The sequence below is a fragment of the Lonchura striata genome, chromosome 22, assembly GCF_050655825.1.
Source record: "Lonchura striata isolate lonStrDom1 chromosome 22, ASM5065582v1, whole genome shotgun sequence".
Classification (NCBI taxonomy): Eukaryota; Metazoa; Chordata; class Aves; order Passeriformes; family Estrildidae; genus Lonchura; species Lonchura striata.
This window is the reverse complement of record NC_140724.1, coordinates 7,166,041-7,187,141: the sequence shown is the minus strand read 5'-3', so window position 1 is coordinate 7,187,141 and position 21,101 is coordinate 7,166,041. Positions and strand designations below refer to the sequence as shown.

The 21,101-nt window shown below is 58.2% G+C and overlaps 1 protein-coding gene across 8 annotated transcripts; it reads right to left on the bottom strand.

Moving 5' to 3' along the window:
- Window positions 1-2,403: 2,403 nt before the first annotated feature.
- On the bottom strand, window positions 2,404-14,990 carry NCAPH (non-SMC condensin I complex subunit H). Of its 8 annotated transcripts, none has more exons than XM_085559327.1 (17): window positions 14,776-14,990; window positions 13,262-13,352; window positions 12,401-12,493; window positions 11,556-11,694; window positions 11,036-11,154; window positions 9,657-9,846; window positions 9,150-9,241; window positions 7,811-8,001; window positions 7,489-7,637; window positions 7,174-7,280; window positions 6,884-7,006; window positions 5,895-6,002; window positions 4,986-5,138; window positions 4,485-4,583; window positions 4,187-4,269; window positions 3,415-3,490; window positions 2,404-2,865 (listed from the first exon to the last, which is right to left on the bottom strand). In XM_085559327.1, the coding sequence occupies exons 1-17, from the start codon at window positions 14,979-14,981 to the stop codon at window positions 2,806-2,808; spliced, it is 2,079 nt and encodes a 692-aa protein (XP_085415453.1). In that variant the 5' UTR covers window positions 14,982-14,990; the 3' UTR covers window positions 2,404-2,805. The 8 variants fall into 8 exon arrangements, with proteins under 8 accessions (XP_085415453.1, XP_085415454.1, XP_085415455.1 ...); XM_085559328.1 differs by having other exon boundaries at window positions 7,174-7,277; XM_085559329.1 differs by having other exon boundaries at window positions 14,785-14,990.
- Between the last annotated feature and the right edge of the window lie 6,111 nt (window positions 14,991-21,101).

The following is a 21,101-nucleotide window of genomic DNA, read 5'->3' as shown; positions in this document are numbered from 1 at the left end:
TGTCCCACGCACCCACAGGTGTTTATCAGGTGCAGGTGACACCCACAGGTGTTCAGCAGGTGCAGGTGTCCCACCCCTGTGGGTGCCGGTGCCGGTGTCCCCGCCGTGTCCCGCCCCCGGTTCGGTTCCCGGCACCGCTGACGCGATTTCCTCCCTTCCCGGCGGCGCTCCGAGCGCAGAAACCGCGCGGCTTTTGGGGCAAAACGCGCCCGGTTCGGGGCCGAACGAGCCCCGCCGGTGCCAGCACCCCCCGCAACCCCCGACCCGCCGGTACCGGGGCTGGGGGCGGCACCGGGCTCTAATTACACCCTTAATGAGCTACCGACCGTCATTATCGCAACAGTGATGACGGGCGCTCCGGCGCTTTCCCAGCCCATCCCGGATCCCGCCCCGCTCCCCAGCGCCGCGGGCCCGGGGCCGCTCCCCGAATCCCGGGGGCCGGGCCGGGCCGGCGGGGCTGGAGCGTCACGGCCCGGAACGGCGCGGGAGCGCCGCCAGGCCGTGCCGGCGGCTGAGCCACGGGCTGAAGTCACCGTCCCGTCCCCGTCCCGTCCCGCCGGTCCGCCCGAACCCGCCCGGCATCCCCGGGGCGGCTCCGGGACCCCGCAGGGCTCCGGCTGCGCTCGGGATTTCGGGGCTCCCGGCCGGTCCCGCTCGGGACGCGGCGGCTCCGGGACCCCCGGGACCCCCCGGGACCCCCCGGGACCCCCGGACTCACCGGCGGAGGCTCGGGGCGGGCTCCGGGACCCCCGGGACCCCCGGACTCACCGGCGGCGGCTCGGGGCGGGCTCCGGGTGCGCGGGTGTCGCGGAGCGGGACCGAGCCCGGGCTGAGTCAGCCCCGCTCGGGGAAGTGGCGTGGAGCGGGAGCGGGGCGAGCCGCGGCCATTGACTCTTTCCTTACCGGAACGGCGGCGCCTTTGGGGCTTCTCCCCCCGCGGCCCGAATGACTGGGCCGGACTTCCCCGCTCCCGGAGCCGCCCCGAGGGCGGGGACACGGCGGGGACACGGCGCGATGCTCCGGGCTCCGCTCCCTTCCCGGGGCTCCCCGGCGGTCCGGTGTCCCGGCACCGCCAGTCCCCGTCCCGCGGCACCGGAGCCGCTGCCCCGCCGGGGAGAGCCGGGGCTCAGCCCCCCGAGGATCCCTCCCCGCTTCGGCTGCTGAGAGTCCCGAAAAATGAGAGAAAAAGAAAAAAAAAATCCGCCGGTGACTCATTTTGGGCCAAAAGCCCGAGAAGCAGCAGCGGGGGGAAGGCGGGGGGGGCACCGGGCTCCTGCCGCCCCTCCCGGGCAGGAAGCGCCGGAGGAGCCGCGGGCGGCACCGAGCCCCGCTCCCCGCGAGAAACCCGGGATTTAGCGAGAACGGCCGAAAACAACCAGCAAAAACCCCGCGCGGGGTTTTATTCCCGGGTTTTGTCCGGAGCTGCGCGAACGAGGGGCCCTGCCTCAGTTTCCCCTCGCTCCCGGTGCAGCCTTCCCATCTCCATCGGCGCTGGGATGGAGTTCAGGAATAAATAAAGGGATTTTAGGAATAAATAAAGGGATTTTAGGAACAGCTCGGGTTTCAGCGTGCCGGGGCCAGCTGAGCACCCCTGGGCGGGACCGCCCCGACCCCACAACTCCGAGGGTGGAAAATCCCGAAATGCCGCGGGATCGCTCCAGCCCTGCCCGCAACTCCCGGAGCTTCAGCTCTGCCCGGGATCCCCTGGAATATCGACCCCTGGAATAACAACCCCTGGAATAACAACGCTGGAGCAGCAGCCTCTGGATTATCAACCCCTGGAACAACAATTCCTGGAGCAGCTGCTCCTAGAATATCATTGCCTGGAGCATCAATTCCTGGAAAATCATCCCCGAAGCAGCAGCCTCTGGAATTCCAAAGCCGGGAGCAGCAGCCTCTGGAATTCCAAAGCCGGGAGCAGCAGCCCGGGAGGAGCGAGGGAAGGGCCGCACATCCCCGCTGGAATCCCCGCGGAGCGCCGGGAGCGGCTCCGCATTCCCGGAGCAGGAGCGGGAGGTGCCGGCGGAATTCCCGAGCCCCGGGAAGAGCCCGGCGGGTCGGGAACTGCGGCTCTGGATGTTCCCAAAGGAGCTCCGGCCCCGGGAAAAGCAGAATTCCAGGGGTTTCAGCAGGAAGAGACCCCTCCCCTGGGGATCTTTATCCCAGGAAAGGCTGGAGGAGAATTCCAGGGGTTTCAGCAGGAAGAGACCCCTCCCCTGGGGACCCCATTCCCAGAAAGATCCTCTCCCCATCCCAGAACTGATCCCAATCCCAGAATTCAGCTCCTGGATCCCATTCCCAGCTGCTGCTCCAGGCTCTGATCCCTGCATTCCCTTTTTTTAGGGATTTGTCCCCATTTGCTGCCCCACCCCACTCCGGGGTTATTCCTCGCGGGCCCCTCTCCAAAGTGTGCAGAATTTATTATCCCTAATAACAGTACAAAACCAGGAATAATCCCAGGGAATGAGGGAACGGGCACCAGGAGTAACAGTCAGTCCAAAAACTGGGAATTACAGACTGGGAAGGACACGGGGAGGGAATTCTGGGACACACAGAGGGAATTTTGGGACACAGAGGAGATTTTGGAATACAGGAAATTTGGGACACAGACAGAGGAAATTTTGGGATACAGAGAGGAAATTCTGGGACACAGAGCAGCCTGGGTTCACAGTGAAGTGCAGGAATTCCCAATCCCAGGGAAAAGCTGCTGGATCCTGGCTGGATCTGCCCAGCCAGGACATCCCTGAATGTCCTTCCCGAGGGATTTGGGATCTGGGAACTCTCAGCATTCCCTGCTGGATGGAGTCAGTCTCCTGCTCTCACCAGGATATCCGACAGGTCCTCGGTGCTCTCCAGCTTCAAATTCTGGGAATGGGAAGGAAAAGCTTTGGGATAAAACCCCCTGGGATGAGCCTCGGGAACAATCCCAGCCCTTCCTGCCCTGCTGGGGGCTTTTCCAGGGAATTGGGACGGAGCAGGAATTTCCTCATTGGAAAGGGGCCCCCAGGGGGGTTTGGTGGAATTCCAAGGAATTCCTGGATGCGGAAGGAATCCCGATGTGGATTGGGCAAGGAATGGGCACGTTGTGACCTTGGAGAGTTTTTCCAGCCTCAGAAATTCTGGGATTTTGGGATTCTGCTCCCTTATCCAGAGTCTGGAATGCTCTGGATGGGTCTGAGGGACAAACCCTGCATGAGCTGGGAATGTTCCCATGCCCTGGAAAAACTGGGATTGATGGGAACGAGGTGTATTCCATGGAATACCCAGGACAGACTGGAAATGAGCTGCATTCCATGGAAAAACTGGGATGGATGGATGGAATAAGCTGCATTCCATGGAATTCCCAGGATAGTTGGGGTTGAGCTGCATTCCCTGGAATTCCCGGGATAGCTGGGAATGGCTCCCAGCTCTCACCTTCTCGTTGGCCAGGTGCAGGAGGCAGACGAAGGCCAAGGGCACCGACAGGTTGGTGGCCATGGTAGGAGGGAGCCTGCGGAAAAGCGGGATCGGGATCAGAGCCCGGGAATGCCGGAGCGGCCAGGAACGCTCGGGAGCAGGGGCTGGGCACAGCTCGGAATTTTCCCAGTCCCATTCCCAGTCCCATGAGGGATTTTCCCATTCCTGTTCCCATTCCTAGTCAGGATTTTCCCTGTCCCATTCCTGTTCCCATCCCCATTCTCCTTCCCATTCCTAGTTAGGATTTTCCCTGTCCCATTCCCGTTCCCATTTGGGATTTTCCCTGTCCCATTCCTGTTCCCATTCCCATTCTCCTTCCTATTCCCATTCAGGATTTTCCCTGTCCCATTCCCGTTCCCATTTGGGATTTTCCCTGTCCCATTCCTGTTCCCATCCCCATTCTCCTTCCTATTCCCATTCAGGATTTTCCTTGCCCCATTCCCGTTCCCATTTGGGATTTTCCCTGTCCCATTCCTGTTCCCATCCCCATTCTCCTTCCTATTCCCATTCAGGATTTTCCTTGCCCCATTCCAGTTCCCATTTGGGATTTTCCCTGTCCCATTCCTGTTCCCATTCCCATTCTCCTTCCTATTCCCATTCAGGATTTTCCCTGTCCCATTCCTTTCCCATTTGGGATTTTCCCTGTCCCATTCCTGTTCCTATTCTGGATTTCCCCATTCCCATTATTCCCATTCCCATTATTCCCATTCCCACTATTCCCATTCCCGACCTGTGGAGCAGATCCTTGGTGAGGTCACTCAGCGTTTTGTCTCCGGCCATCTCCTTGTCCGTCCCTTCCTCGCCTTCCTCCCCCTGCTCGGGAAAATCCAGGAATGCAGAGCCCCGAAATTCCAAGGAAAACCCCTGGGAACCTCAGCCCGTCCTGGCCAACGGGAAACCCGGGCTTCATTCCCATGGAACTGGGGTTTATCCCATGGGATCGGGGCTGATCCCATGGGATTGAGGCTGATCCCTGGAACTGGGAAGGGACCCCTGCAGAATTCCCAGCGGGAATTTCCCTTCCCGACCTCTCCCTGCTCCGTCAGCAGCTCCCACATGTTCCTCTTCAGCCTCCTCATGTCCATCCTCTTGGCTGTCCTGGCGTATTGGATGGAGATCTTCTGGATCTGAGGGGGGAATCCGGGATCGTCACCGGGATCGTCACCGGGATCGTCACCGGGATCGTCGGGATCACAGCCACAACAATCGGCATTCCCGATTTTCCATGGGAGTAACAGCGAGTGCAGCCTTGCTGCCAATCCTGGTGTTTAATCTGGGAATTGTTCCTCTGGGAGTGACAATCCCAATGTTTAATTTGGGAATTGTTCCTCTGGGAATGACAATCCCAGTGTATAATGTGGGAATTGTTCCTCTGGGAATATGAATCCTGGGAATCCCTGGAATCAGAGGGGTGTCCTGGGATTTTTAACCCTGGAGGTGCTGGAAGGTTTTTTCTCCAGTTCCAGGGAGGAATTTCCAGCCCAGTGCTCCCAGTCCCTGTTCCCAGTGCTCCCAGTGTTCCCAGTGACCTTGTGGGGCTCGGCGATCAGCTCCAGCTCCGTGCAGCCCGGGACGTTCCCGCCGTCGATCCCGGAGCGCTCCGGAGCCTCGGGATGAGGCGGGAGCGGCCCGGCCTGGCCCAGGAATTCCGCAGGATCGGGATCGTCATCGCTGTCGGGGACCTGCCGGGGGACACGGGGGGACACAGGGAGGAGCCAGAGGCAGCAGGAGCTGCTCCAGAGGGTGGGAATTCCTGCCTGGCTTCCCCAGGGGATTGGGTTTATTCCAATGGGATTGGGTTTATCCCCATGGGATTGGGTTTATTCCAATGGGATTGGGTTTATCCCCATGGAATTGGGGTTTATTCCAATGGGATTAGGTTTATTGCAATGGGATTGAGGTTTATCCCCAGGGGATTGGGTTTATTCCAATGGGATTGGGTTTATCCCATAGGATTGGGGTTTATCCCCATGGGATTGGGTTTATTCCAATGGGATTGGGTTTATCCCATGGGATTGGGGTTTATCCCCATGGGATTGGGTTTATTCCAATGGGATTGGGTTTATTCCAATGGGATTGAGGTTTATCCCCATGGGATTGGGTTTATTCCAATGGGATTGGGTTTATTCCAATGGGATTGAGTTTATCCCATGGGATTGTGGTTTATCCCATGGGATTGGGGTTTATCCCATGGGATTGGGGTTTATCCCATGGGATTGGGTTTATCCCATGGGATTGGGGCTCATCCCCATGGAACTGGGCCAAGGCTGAAGCCAAGGCAGCTGCGGGGAGCAGAAATCCCAAAGTTTTCCCATCCCTGGGAATGTCCAGGCGGGGCTGGACGCCAGCAGGGCCCTGCAGCTCCCGTTCCGCCCCTCAGGAACTCTCCATCCATGGATTTCCCCGGGTTATCCCGGCGGGAATTCCCGGGGCTGTACCTGCAGGGCAGGGCAGAAGTTGGTGGTGTCGTTGGGGTTGTTGTAGTCGTAATCCTCAACTCCAGCCTCGCTGTCCAAGACTCCCACGGGATCCGAGCTCGGGCTGAGCTGGGGGAAAACATTCCAAAATATTCCTGGAAAAAGGCCGGGCCTTGGGCCCTCTTCCCCCTTTTTGCCCTCCCAGGAGGGTTTGTGGTTGGAGCAGCCCTGGGAACATCCAGAACATTCCCAGGCTCTGGTGAGGAGAGGTTTGGTGCTGGGAATGACTTCCTGGGATGATTCCTTGGGATGGTTCCCTGGGATGATTCCCTGGAATGACTCCCTGGGATGATTCCTTGGGATGATTCCCTGGGATGATTCCTTGGGATGACTCCCTGGGATGATTCCTTGGGATGATTCCCTGGGATGATTCCCTGGGATGATTCCTTGGGATGATTCCCTGGGATGATTCCTTGGGATGATTCCCTGGGATGATTCCCTGGGATGATTCCTTGGGATGATTCCCTGGAATGACTCCCTGGGATGATTCCTTGGGATGATTCCCTGGGATGATTCCCTGGAATGACTCCCTGGGATGATTCCTTGGGATGATTCCCTGGGATGATTCCCTGGGATGATTCCCTGGAATGATTCCCTGGGATGATTCCTTGGGATGATTCCCTGGGATGATTCCCTGGGATGATTCCCTGGAATGACTCCCTGGGATGATTCCTTGGGATGATTCCCTGGGATGATTCCCTGGGATGATTCCTTTAGTTGGTTTATTCCGCAGGATGATTCCCTGGGATAATTCCCCAGGGATGATTCTCCAGGATGGTTCCCTGGGATAATTCCCTAGGATGATTCCCCAGGATGATTCCCTGGGATAATTCCCTAGGATGATTCCCCAGGATGGTTCCCTGGGATAATCCCTTGGAATGATCTGCTGGGACGATTCCCTGGAATGGCTCCCCGGGAGGATTCCCTGGAATTCCTTCGGGAATTCTCACCTTGAGCAGGGGTTTGAGGAAGAGCTGCCGCAGGTTCTGGGGGTTGTAGTTGAAGTCCGCCGGCAGCGTGGTGCTCCGGCTGTTCTGCTTTTCCAGGATGGATTTGGCCAAGGTTGTGGATGCCTGGGGACGGGATCGGACAGTTCCATGGAAAAACGGGAAGCTCCACCAGCTTTCCATGGGAAAACAGGGAGAGTTTTGTCTGGGAAGGGGCAGGGTTGGAGGTGCCCCCCAGGACAGCCAAATCCCGGGAATTCCGGGCTGCTGTGGGAAAAGGGCTCCGTGGGCACCTTGGTCTTCTGGAAATGGGCCTGGAAGTCGATGTCCTCCTGGAAATCCAGCTCAAAAACCTTCCTGGAAATCCTCTGCCGGGAATCCTTCTCTGGGCCAGAGGCTGCTGAGGGAGAGTGGGAAAAAGCCCAGAATTCCAGGATTGAGCCCTTCCCATTCTGGAATTGCAGGATTTGAGCCCCTCCCAGCCCAGAATTCCAGGACTGAACCCTTCCCAGCCCGGAATTCCAGGATTTGAGCCCCTTCCAGCCCGGCATTCCAGGACTGAGCCCTCCCAGCCCGGAATTCCAGGATTCCCAGTGCTGGGCACTCACGGGGCTGGCGGGGCCGGAAGCGCCAGTGCTCGGGGCCGGCCCACATGGAGAGGACGCGGGGGCTGAAGTAGGAATATTCCCCGGGATTCAGGGACACGTGCAGGCTCAGCGTGCCGATGTCCCCCTCTCCCAGGGGAGCTCCACTGCCCCTGGAAAAGGAATGGCAGCTGCTCAGAATTCCATCAGAATTCCTGGGATTTGGTATTCCTGCTGAGTTCTCGCAGTATTCCCAAAGGATTTGGTATCCCTGCTCAGAATTCCCGGGAATTCCTCCTGGGCACTGGGAATTGCAGCCCAGCCCCATCCCTGGATCCCAGCCCACCTCTTGCTGCGGCCGAGGGAGTCTCCGTCTCCGCTGGCCGGGAATTCCCGGCTCCCGTCGCCGGCCGGGGATTCGGGCTGGAATTCCGGCTGGGAGGGGGCCCAGCCCTCCCCGTCCTCACTGTCGGGATCCAGGTTGGGATCGAAGGCCTGCTCGCTCCTCCGGAACTTCTCCAGGAGCGCCGACACCGACTGCAACACAGGAGTGGCCAGCCTGGATCGGGAATCCTGCCTGGATCGGGAATCCTGCCTGGATTGGGAATCCTGCCTGGATTGGGAATCCTGCCTGGATCGGGAATCCTGCCTGGATTGGGAATCCTGCCTGGGTCGGGAATGCCCAGCCTGGATTGGGAATCCTGCCTGGATCAGGAATGCCCAGCCTCGGTCGGAAATCCTGCCTGGATCAGGAATTCTGCCTGGATCGGGAATCCAGCCTGGATTGGGAATCCTGCCTGGGTCGGGAATGCCCAGCCTGGACTGGGAATCCTGCCTGGATCGGGGATCCTGCCTGGACTGGGAATCCTGCCTGGATCGGGAATGCCCAGCCTGGATCGGGGATCCTGCCTGGATCGGGAATGCCCAGCCTGGATCGGGAATTCTGCCTGGATCGGGAATGCCCAGCCTGGATCGGGAATCCTGCCTGGATTGGGAATCCTGCCTGGATCGGGAATGCCCAGCCTGGATTGGGAATCCTGCCTGGACTGGGAATCCTGCCTGGATCAGGGATCCTGCCTGGACTGGGAATCCTGCCTGGATCGGGAATCCTGCCTGGGTCGGGAATCCTGCCTGGATTGGGAATCCTGCCTGGATCGGGAATTCTGCCTGGATTGGGGAATCCTGCCTGGATTGGGAATCCTGCCTGGACTGGGAATCCTGCCTGGATCGGGAATGCCCAGCCTGGATTGGGAATCCTGCCTGGATCGGGAATCCTGCCTGGACTGGGAATCCTGCCTGGATCGGGAATCCTGCCTGGATTGGGGATCCTGCCTGGATCAGGGATCCTGCCTGGATCAGGAATCCTGCCTGGGTCGGGAATTCTGCCTGGACTGGGAATCCTGCCTGGATCAGGAATCCTGCCTGGATTGGGAATCCTGCCTGGATTGGGAATCCTGCCTGGATCGGGAATCCTGCCTGGATCGGGAATCCTGCCTGGACTGGGAATCCTGCCTGGATCGGGAATCCTGCCTGGATCGGGAATCCTGCCTGGATCGGGAATCCTGCCTCGGTCGGGAATCCTGCCTGGACTGGGAATCCTGCCTGGATCAGGGATTCCCCACCTGGCTCTGGGATTTCCAAACTGGCTCAGGAATTTCCAAACTGGCTCAGGAATTCCCACCCACCTCATCGTGGGCCTCCTCATCCCACTTGGTGAACTGGAATCCGGCCAGGGAGGAGCAGATCCGGCGTTTTTCCAGGCACGGCGCCAGCAGGGCTGTGGAGAGGTGGGACACAGGTGAATTCCTGGGATCCCAGCAGGAATTCCCACCTGGATCGGGACCTCAAACCTCCCAAATTCCTGCACAGGATCCGAAATTCAAGAATTCCCACCTGGCTCTGGAATCCCTAATCTGGATCAGGAATTCCCACCTTCCTCAGCACCTCAAACCTCCCAGATTCTCAATTTTCCAGCAGCCTGGAAAATTCCCAGTTTTCCAGCAGTTTTCCAGATGCCAGGGATCCGAGCAGCGAACAAACACAGGGGAAAAGGAGCCAGATAAGGGCAGGAAAAGCAGGAAAAGGAGCCAGATAAGGGCAGGAAAAGCAGGGAAAGGAGCTGGATAAGGGCAGGAAAAGCAGGGAAAAGGCTGGGAAAGGCTGGGATTCGGCAGGAAAAGGCTGGGATTCACCTCTCAGAGCCGGCACGGTGACGGGCTGGGAGCTGGGCAGGGCCAGGCTCTCCGAGGAGGGCAGAGGGACAATTCCAGAGTGGAAAAGGAGCCGGCTCTGGAAGCTCTGGGAGCGCAGCCCCGTCAGGAAAATGCCGGCCGTGTTGCACTCGTCGAAGGAGGCGGCTGCTCTCTGGAACATGGGATCCACCTGGGAAGTGGGAATGCACGGGGAATCAGGGGTGGGAATCTGGGAATGGGAACGGAGAGGGGACTGGGGATGGGAACTAGGGAATGAGAATCTTGGGATGGGAACTGGGGAATGGAGATGGGAATCAGGGAATGGTAATCAGGAATGGAGATGGGAATTAGAGAATGGAGAAGGGAATTGGGGAATGGGAACTGGGAATAGGGAATGGAGCTGGGAATCGGGGAATGAGAATCAGGGAATGGAGGTGGGAATCAGGAACAGGAAAGCAGGGCAGCAGGACAGGGAGGATGAGGAGCAGGGTGGGAGGATGAGGAGCAGGGCGGGAGGATGAGGAGCAGGGCGGGAGGATGAGGAGTGGGATGGGAGGATGAGGAGCAGGGTGGGAGGATGAGGAGCAGGGCGGGAGCATGAGGAGCAGGATGGGAGGATGAGGAGCAGGATGGGAGGATGAGGAGCAGGATGGGAGGATGAGGAGCGGGATGGGAGGATGAGGAGCAGGGCGGGAGCATGAGGAGCAGGATGGGAGGATGAGGAGCAGGATGGGAGGATGAGGAGCAGGATGGGAGGATGAGGAGCGGGATGGGAGGATGAGGAGCAGGGCGGGAGCATGAGGAGCAGGATGGGAGGATGAGGAGCGGGATGGGAGGATGAGGAGCGGGATGGGAGGATGAGGAGCAGGATGGGAGGATGAGGAGCGGGATGGGAGGATGAGGAGCGGGATGGGAGGATGAGGAGCAGGGCAGGAGGATGAGGAGCAGGATGGGAGGATGAGGAGCGGGATGGGAGGATGAGGAGCGGGATGGGAGGATGAGGAGCGGGATGGGAGGATGAGGAGCAGGATGGGAGGATGAGGAGCGGGATGGGAGGATGAGGAGCGGGATGGGAGGATGAGGAGCAGGATGGGAGGATGAGGAGCGGGATGGGAGGATGAGGAGCGGGATGGGAGGATGAGGAGCAGGATGGGAGGATGAGGAGCAGGATGGGAGGATGAGGAGCGGGATGGGAGGATGAGGAGCGGGATGGGAGGATGAGGAGCGGGATGGGAGGATGAGGAGCAGGGCAGGAGGATGAGGAGCAGGATGGGAGGATGAGGAGCGGGATGCGAGGATGAGGAGCAGGATGGGAGGATGAGGAGCAGGGCGGGAGGATGAGGAGCGGGATGGGAGGATGAGGAGCAGCCCAGGCCCACCTCGGCCCTGCGGCTGCCCTCGGGCATGTTGATGTTGCTCAGGTTCTGCTCGATGGTTTTGAAGTTTTGCTTCTTCTTTGGCTGAGACTTCTTGGCAGCCCCGGGGGCTGGGCTGGAGCCTGGCACGGGAAAAGGGACAAATTCCACCTCAGAAGGGCTGGGATCACCCAAAGGAGGAGAAATCCTGGGATTTGTACAGCAAACTACAGCAGGCACTGAGATTCCTCAGGATCTGAGGGCATGAGCAACGCTCTGCTGGCTTTTTATGGCTTCTGTTGGGCAAAAAACTGCCCTTGTTTGACCCCAAAGTGCCTCTGTTCGGCCCCAAACTGAAATCTGAAATCCCTGAGGGACAGCTCCAGCTCCTCCTCCCACCCCTCCCTGCCCCAGCGTTCCAGGAGAACCAATCTGGGATCTCCCAGCCCAATGAATCCCAAACCCCTTCAGAACTCCCAAAGATCCCGGGTGGGAAATGAGGGAATTCCCGGGGTTTTTGGGGAGGAAAAGAGGGAATTCCCACCTTGCTGGGGGCTGTCCGGGTCCCTGGCAGGGGCTGTCTCCTTGCCCAGGTGGCCCAGGACCCTGAAGGCGTCGGCGTGGACGCAATCCACGCGCACGGCGTAGATCTTGGCGCTGGCGTCCAGAGTCCCCGCTGCCACCTGCGGGAATGGGAATTCCCGGGAATTCCAGCTGGGCAGGACAATCCCACAGGGAACGGGAATTCCCAGTTGGGCAGGACAATCCCACGGGGAATGGGAATTCCCAGCTGGGCAGGGCAATCCCACAGGGAACGGGAATTATCCTACCTAATATTTAAACTGTTTTCATCCCCAAGGCCCTCCCAGTCCTGTTTGAGCCCTTTTGGACCCCACAACTGGGAGGATTCAGCCTTAGATTTAGAAACAGATTTGTGGAAAATTCTCAGAACCTGACAGAAAAGTCAGAGTCTGCATCTGCAAAGCTTGAGAGAAGAAATGCTGACTTAGAAATGCCATGGACAGGACAGACATTGCTGAGAGAGAAACAGAAATACAAACAAGCTTCAAAGGGTGGCCTTGCAAATAAGACCAGACAATTTAGATAAATAGAACTGTGAAAGATACCACAAAGGCTAATTTTAGATTATTTGCTTTAAGTAATTTACAGAATAGTGTAGCAAAAGCTGACAGGCTAAGAAACACAGTGTTTGGTAATTAGGAAATATTTGGCTGCTGATTGTGATGGAGTGAATTATAACACCTGCATTGTCTCATGAGACTGAAAATGGAATACAAGTTTGTAAAATGTCTCAGATGCCCCGTGTCTGGGCCAGAAAAGGGCACGAGCTGACAAAAACAAAGCAGCAGCAGCAGGGACCCCTCTGACCTGGAAGTTGGTGAGCTCCGAGTTCTTCTGGTTCAGGATTTCGGTCATGTAATCGATCAGGTGCAGCCCAAAGGCGTTCTTGGTGGTGATTTTCTGCAAGAAAGCACAGCTGGAGACCCTTCCCCTGCCTGGGGACCCTTCCCCTGGCTGGGGACACCCTGGGGATGAGGGGACAGCCTGGGTGGCACCAGGGACAGAGGACAAAGCCCAGGCATGGCCACAGCTTCCTCTTGGAAGAGGAGCGAGAGCTGGACAGAGAATTGTCAGGAACTCAACAGAGAATTGTTTGAAATTCAAACTCAGGTAGGGACACTGGCACAGGCTGGAGGCGATGGCTATGGAGAAGGACCTGGGGGACAACAAGGTGTCCCTGACAGGGTCCTGGGGACAAGGACACGAATGGGATCCACCAGGAAGAGCATTCCCAGCAGGACAGGGAGCGATCAGCCCCAGGAGTGTCAGCAGGACAGGAGGGACAAGGAGCTCCAGCAAAGGGTGACAAAGATGAGGGATCTGGAGCATCTCCCTGGTTATCAAAGGCTGAGGGAGCTGGGGCTGGGCAGCCTCGGGAAGAGACAGCTGAGAGGGGAACTCAGCCCTAAATATCCAAGAGGGAATGTGGGAGGATGGATCCAGGCTCTGCTCCATGGGATGAGAAGAACAGGCAGGAAAAAGCCCCACAGGAACTTTTTTCCTTGGATTGCCCAGATACTCCAGAACCGTGTGGACAGAACCCATGGCCCAGTGGGACCAGACACTCCTTTATGGTCCCTGAACCTGCCCCACCACGCTGCAGAGCCCCGGGCGTCTCAAACCCCGCTGCTGAGGGGCTTTAACCCCAAACGTGGCCGCCCCACTCACGTTCTCGGTGGAGAGCTTGATGCAGGTGCTGTAGTGCTCCGAGATCTGCGCGTTGCTCCACTGCGGCAGCGGCGGCTGCCAGCTCTCGGACCTGCGGGACACAGCGGGGTCAGTGTCCGGCTGTCCTTGACCCCGGGACACAGCGGGGTCAGTGTCCGGCTGTCCCTGACCCCGGGACACAGCGGGGTCAGTGTCCGGCTGTCCCTGACCCCGGGACACAGCGGGGTCGGTGTCCGGCTCTCTCCTCATCCCCATCCCAGCGGGGTCAGTGTCCCCGATCTCCCCCCTCATCCTCATCCTCATCCCCATCCCAGCGGGGTCAGTGTCCAGGCTCTCTCCTCATCCCCATCCCAGCGGGGTCAGTGTCCGGGCTCTCCCCTCATCCTCATCCCCATCCCAGCGGGGTCGGTGTCCGGCTGTCCCTGACCCCGGGACACAGCGGGGTCGGTGTCCGGCTGTCCTTGACCCCGGGACACAGCGGGGTCGGTGTCCGGCTGTCCCCTCATCCCCATCCCAGTAGGGTCAGTGTCCAGGTTCTCCCCTCATCCTCATCCCCATCCCAGCAGGGTCAGTGTCCAGGTTCTCCCCTCATCCCCATCCCAGCGGGGTCGGTGTCCGGCTGTCCCCTCATCCCCATCCCAGCAGGGTCAGTGTCCCCGATCTCCCCCCTCATCCTCATCCTCATCCCCATCCCAGCGGGGTCAGTGTCCCCGATCTCCCCCCTCATCCTCATCCTCATCCCCATCCCAGCGGGGTCAGTGTCCAGGCTCTCTCCTCATCCCCATCCCAGCGGGGTCAGTGTCCGGGCTCTCCCCTCATCCTCATCCCCATCCCAGCGGGGTCGGTGTCCGGCTGTCCTTGACCCCGGGACACAGCGGGGTCGGTGTCCGGCTGTCCCCTCATCCCCATCCCAGCAGGGTCAGTGTCCCCGATCTCCCCCCTCATCCTCATCCTCATCCTCATCCTCATCCTCATCCTCATCCTCATCCTCATCCCCATCCCAGCAGGGTCAGTGTCCAGGTTCTCCCCTCATCCTCATCCCCATCCCAGCGGGGTCAGTGTCCAGGCTCTCTCCTCATCCCCATCCCAGCGGGGTCAGTGTCCGGCTCTCCCCTCATCCCCATCCCAGCGGGGTCAGTGTCCGGCTCTCTCCTCATCCTCATTCCCATCCCAGCGGGGTCAGTGTCCAGGCTCTCTCCTCATTCCCATCCCAGCGGGGTCAGTGTCCGGCTCTCTCCTCATCCCCATCCCAGCGGGGTCAGTGTCCAGGCTCTCTCCTCATTCCCATCCCAGCGGGGTCGCTGTCCTGCTCTCTCCTCATCCTCATCCCCATCCCAGCAGGGTCAGTGTCCAGGTTCTCCCCTCATCCTCATTCCCATCCCAGCGGGGTCAGTGTCCAGGTTCTCCCCTCATCCTCATTCCCATCCCAGCGGGGTCAGTGTCCAGGCTCTCCCCTCATCCCCATCCCAGCGGGGTCGCTGTCCGGCTCTCCCCTCAGCCCGAGCCCCGCGCACCGGCCGTACTTGAGCGAGGGGGAGCCGAGGCCCTGCAGCGACGATTCCACCACCCTGGAGCGGCGGCGCTGGCGCCTCTCGCGCTCATCGTCGTTGCGGGGGCACTCAGCGAGCACGGGGGTGCCGGGGCCGCCGAGGGTCCGCGGCGTCGGGGAGCCGAAGGCGGCGGCGGCCGCGGCCGCTCCGCGGGGGCTGCGGGCGGCCATGGCTGCGGCGGCGGGCCGCGCTCAGGGGGAGCCCGCCATCGCCGCGGCCACGCCCCCTCCGCGCCTCCCTGCCAATCAGAGCGCGGGGGGCCAGCGCGGCAGCCAATCAGCGCGCGCAGCGCCGCCGTCGAGGCGGGTTTGAACGGCGGCGCGCGCCCAGTAACGGCCGTGAGGGCGAGGGGCGGGGCCGCGCTCTGAGGGAGCCCGGCGGGAGCCCGGGACGGGAAGCGGCGGCGGCGCCGTTTTCCCCCTTTTTCCTCCCAATTCCGGGGCCCGAGCGGGGTCAGCAGCCTCCGGTGCTAGCCCGGCACCCCCCGGAAGGAGGAGGAGCCGCCGGAGCAGCGCCGCTTACCCCGGAATCCCTGAGGCTGGAACCCTTGGGGTCACCGAGTCCAAGCTGGGCCCGATCCCCGCCTTGTCACTGAGGGCAGCGTGCCGGCCTTCCCCTCCAGGTGGGTCCCGGTATTCCCCGTGACCGTCCAGGTGTGTTCCCACATTCCCCGTGACCCTCCAGGTGTGTTCCCACATTCCCTGTGATATTCCAGATGTAATTCCCACATTCCCCGTGACCTTCCAGGTGTGTTCCCACATTCCCTGTGCCAACAGGTATAATTCCCACATTCTCTGTGACTCTCCAGGTATAATTCCCACATTCCCTGTCACTCTCCAGGTGTAACTCCCACATTCTTTGTGACTCTCCAGGTGTGTTCCCACATTCCCTGTGCCTCCAGGTGTAATTCCCACATTCTCTGTGACTCTCCAGGTATAATTCCCACATTCCCTGTCACTCTCCAGGTGTAATTCCCATAGTCCCTGTCACTCTCCAGGTGTAATTCCCACATTCCCCTGACCCTCACCTGGCTCCAGGTCCCTCATCCCGGGCTTAGGGGACACTCCTGGTAGAGCCCGAGCTCTGTGCCTGAGGCAAAGCTCCACCAGGAGGGAAGGAAATCCATGGATTTTCCTTCTGCAGCATCCCTCGTGCTTTGGGAGCTTTAGGAAAAATTCGGGATGGCCTGGATGGGGCAGATCCGTTCCCCAAACTTGGGAATCCCATTGCGTTCCAAAGCTGGGGAAGAGGGGTGTGAATCCACCGGGAGCAGGAGCTTTTCGGGCATTCCCAGCTGGAATTTAGGATTTAGGAACGCTGCCGCTGATTTTCCCGGAGATTTTTCCCGGCCGAGCCGCAGATGGAGCAGGGGGAGAAGCTGTGACAGGAATGATTCCCAGGATTTCCCCTCCCTGCATGGAGCAGCCAAGGGCTCACAGAACCATGGAATTGTTGAGGGTGGAAAACGCCTCTGGGGTCATCAAATGGGAGCTCCAGTGTGGGATGGAGCCGCGGGATTCCTGCGGGGGGATAATCCGGATTTAGGGAATGGTGTCCCTATCCAGGATATTCTGGTTCAAGGAAACACTGCCCAGTGACAGCTGGGTTTTCATAGAACTCCTTCCAAACACAGCCATCCCTCAGCCAAACAAGGACAATCCCATTTTTCCTAAGGAATATGTGGATTTGGGGTGATCTTTAACCCCCAAATCCCACTGTGATGTTGGCTCCATCTGCCCCTCTGGAGCTGAGCTTGATCCAATAAACTTGGGTGTTTATTCCACATGCAACTATAAAACAACCAAACAAGGTCAATCCCATTTTTCCTAAGGAATGTGTGGATTTAGAGGTGATCCTTAACCCCCAAATCCCACTTGGATTTTGGCTCAATCTGTCCCTCCGGAGCCAGGCTCCATTCCCGCCAGGACGGAGCCGGAGGGATCTCAGCTCTGCCTTCATCCAACCCCAAAAATGGCAAAGGAATCGATGCTTGGAGCCCAGAATCTCCTTGGAAGATTCCAAGCACCCGGGAGGCCCCAGCCAATTCCCAAACCTGCAGGATCTGAACCACTTTGGGGTTTTTTTTGTCCCCCTGATAATCTGGGGGCCGAGCAATGGGCTCGGTCCCTTCCCTCGGCTGCTCCAGGAAAACCGGGAGAGGCTGGAAAGTCCCCGGCCGAGTTTGGGATGTGTTTTCCCGGGAGCAGCTGCTGCTTTCCGTGGCTGCAGTAAACAAATCAATCTCTGCAGCTGAGCCCATCCCGGAGGAGACTCCAAGGAATTCTGATGGGTTTTATGCCCAAATAAATCATTCCTGCCCTGGCAACGGCATTGGATTTTCCCCCGGCATCAGCAGGAACGTTCCCGGATGGAAGTGGGAATTGAGGGAATGGATCACTGTGACAGCAATGCTGCAAGCGGCTTCGATCCCTTCCCGGCTCCAGAAATCCCTGCCAGGACTCCATTCCCAGCTCCCCACATTCCAGAGGGGTTTGCATTCCCGAAATCTTGGGAGGATGTGGGGATGCTCCTGGGTGCAGGGAAAGGTTTCCTTCGGGAGCTGCTGGGGCTTTCCCAACTAGGTTTGGGAGGATTTGGGACACCGGGATGTCCCTGAGCTATGGGGTGGGAAACTTGGGAAAAGGGGAGGAAATGGGGATTGGAGGAGACCTTGCCTGGAACAGGAAAGGAATGAGCAGGGAATGGTCAGGGAATCCCACCCCGGGACCAACTACCCATTCCCTGCCCATCCATGGATCATTCCCTGAATGGAAGCCTGGAAAAGGCCTCGGATTTGGGATTTCAGGGCATTCTCCCCCTGCTTTCCCCTTCCAGGGCCATGTCCATCCCCTCCAGCATGACTCCAGTGTTCAGGAGAGGGAAAGGGGTTGGATCTTTCCAAGATTTCATTGGGAAGCTCTGCTCTGCCTGGCTGCCGCTTGCCTCGCTCGCATCCAGCTGGGATGGATTCTTTTCCCTTTAGTGGGAATGCTGTGGAAGAGGCTGGGGTGTCACAGACCTCAGGATGGCCCCAATCCCTCCTCCTGCTCCTCATTCCCTGGGAATGGCCCCAGTCCCTCCTCCTGCTCCTCATTCCCTGGGAATGGCCCCAATCCCTTCTCCTGCTCCTCATTCCCTGGGAATGGCCCCAATCCCTTCTCCTGCTCCTCATTCCCTGGGAATGGCCCCAATCCCTCCTCCTGCTCCTCATTCCCTGGGAATGGCCCCAATCCCTCCTCCTGCTCCTCATTCCCTGGGAATGGCCCCAATCCCTCCTCCTGCTCCTCATTCCCTGGGAATGGCCCCAATCCCTCCTCCTGCTCCTCATTCCCAACAAGCAGTGAGGATCTGTCCTTTGGTGCTCCCATTCCCTGTGTTTTATCCCCAATTCTTGCGCCACAAATCCCAGGATTTCCCAGGTTTTTGGTGCTGCCATTCCCTGTGTTTTATCCCCAATTCTTGCGCCACAAATCCCAGGATTTCCCAGGTTTTTGGTGCTGCCATTCCCTGTGTTTTATCCCCAATTCTTGCGCCACAAATCCCAGGATTTCCCAGGTTTTTGGTGCTGCCATTCCCTGTGTTTTATCCCCAGTTCTTGCGCCACAAATCCCAGGATTTCCCAGGTTTTTGGTGCTGCCATTCCCTGTGTTTTATCCCCAATTCTTGCGCCACAAATCCCAGGATTTCCCAGGTTTTTGGTGCTGCCATTCCCTGTGTTTTATCCCCAATTCTTGCGCCACAAATCCCAGGATTTCCCAGGTTTTTGGTGCTGCCATTCCCTGTGTTTTATCCCCAATTCTTGTGCCACAAATCCCAGGATTTCCCAGGTTTTTGGTGCTGCCATTCCCTGTGTTTTATCCCCAATTCTTGCGCCACAAATCCCAGGATTTCCCAGGTTTTTGGTGCTGCCATTCCCTGTGTTTTATCCCCAGTTCTTGCGCCACAAATCCCAGGATTTCCCAGGTTTTTGGTGCTGCCATTCCCTGTGTTTTATCCCCAATTCTTGCGCCACAAATCCCAGGATTTCCCAGGTTTTTGGTGCTGCCATTCCCTGTGTTTTATCCCCAATTCTTGTGCCACAAATCCCAGGATTTCCCAGGTTTTTGGTGCTGCCATTCCCTGTGTTTTATCCCCAATTCTTGCGCCACAAATCCCAGGATTTCCCAGGTTTTTGGTGCTGCCATTCCCTGTGTTTTATCCCCAGTTCTTGCGCCACAAATCCCAGGATTTCCCAGGTTTTTGGTGCTCCCATTCCCTGTGTTTTATCCCCAGTTCTTGCGCCACAAATCCCAGGATTTCCCAAATATTTGGTGGCCCTGTCCAACCTGGCCTTGGACATTCCCAGTGTTCCAGGGGTAGCCACACCTCCTCTGGGAATTACATCCCAGCCCCTCAGGGAGGAATTTCTTCCTAAAAAATCCTGGCTGGAATCCCCCAGGATTCCTTAAATCCTCCTGCAACCCCGGTTGCTCCAATGAATAATTAATTTCTAATTAAGCCCATCAGAAGCAATTCCCTCTTTCCCCTTTTCCCTTCCTTCCCTCTGGAATTCCTGATGCCCAGGAGGTTCCTCGGCCCTGGAAACACCAAATCCGATTGAATTCCTCATTTCGCACCCCAAAATTCCCACCCAGCCTGGCTTGGTATCCAATTGCTGCAGCTCCTGCTCAGAGCTCAGTAATTAGCGGGGTAATTAACGCTAATTACTGCTGGGAACAAGCCAGAATTCTTCACCCTCCAGGAACCCCAAATCTGCTGGAATCTGCCCCAAAAATGAAACTGAGCATTCCTGAAGAACCCAAATTGTTCCTCCCTGAACTCCGATTTTTTGGGAAGCATCCCAGAGCCCCCCGGGTGCCATGGAAACTGTGGGATCTGCCCAGGGAGCCGCCTTGAATTCCCTTTTTTTTTTTTTTTTAAATTTTCTGGGATATTTTGGACTCTGCATTAAGCAAACATTTATGCAAAACGCTGGAGTGCATCCATGGAAATGAGGCTGAACAACCAAAGGGGGAATTCAGCGGGATGGGCTCGCTCAGGGCTGCGGATCCTGCTCAGGAAGCACCAAAACCAACAAAATTTGGGGTTTTTTTGGGGTCACTCCCGATCTTGGGGGGTTTCCCGTGGAATTGGAGATGGAGGAATAATCCAGAGCTTTGGGAATGTGGAATTCCCTTTCCTTGTGAGGCTGAGGGGGATTTTTGTACCTCATTTTATGGGGTAGGGGTGAAATTCCCCGTTAGGGACAGCCCTGTAAAAGGGGATGGGATGATCCCGATGGATCTGTGGGGATCTGAATCCCACTGGGATGGGATGATCCCGATGGATCTGTGGGGATCTGAATCCCACTGGGATGGGATGATCCCGATGGAGAAAATGGCTCCGTGGGGATCTGAATCCCACTGGGATGGGATGATCCCGATGGAGAAAATGGCTCCGTGGGGATCTGAATCCCACTGGGATGGGATGATCCCGATGGCTCCGTGGGGATCTGAATCCCACTGGCATGGGATGATCCCGATGGATCTGTGGGGATCTGAATCCCACTGGGATGGGATGATCCCGATGGAGAAAATGGCTCTGTGGGGATCTGAATCCCACTGGGATGGGATGATCCCGATGGCTCCGTGGGGATCTGAATCCCACTGGGATGGGATGATCCCGATGGAGAAAATGGCTCCGTGGGGATCTGAATCCCACTGGGATGGGATGATCCCGATGGATCTGTGGGGATCTGAATCCCGCTGGGATGGGATGATCCCGATGGAGAAAATGGCTCCGTGGGGATCTGAATCCCGCTGGGATTGGGGATCCAGCCCGGTGTCCACTGGAAGCTCGGGCAGGAACATGTGGCTGTTCATGGCTTCTCTCCTTTTTCCCGGATAAAATCACTGATGGAAAACCAACAGCCGGAGCTTACCGGGCCCGTGGGATTGAGCGGAGCCCGGGAACGCTGCTTTAATTAAAATCCAGAATTCCAGCCAGCCGGAACTGCCAGCGGGGGCGGGATGCTGCTGCAATTCCCACCTGGAATGTCCCGCTTGGAAAAGCACGGATTGCGCGTTTCCGGCAGAGCAGCGGAATTTGGGAAGCCCAGCCCGGGAAGGGGAGCCGGGATCCATCAGGAGGAATTTTGGGAATTGTCCCTTTTCCTGTTTCAGTGACATTCCAGGGCAAACTCCTCTCACAGAGGGTGTCCCAAACCCATCATCCATCTTTTTTATGGAATTTTAGCTTTTCCACCTCTTCCCGCTCCCACCCTCCTCCCCTCGTTAAAGGATAACGAACCA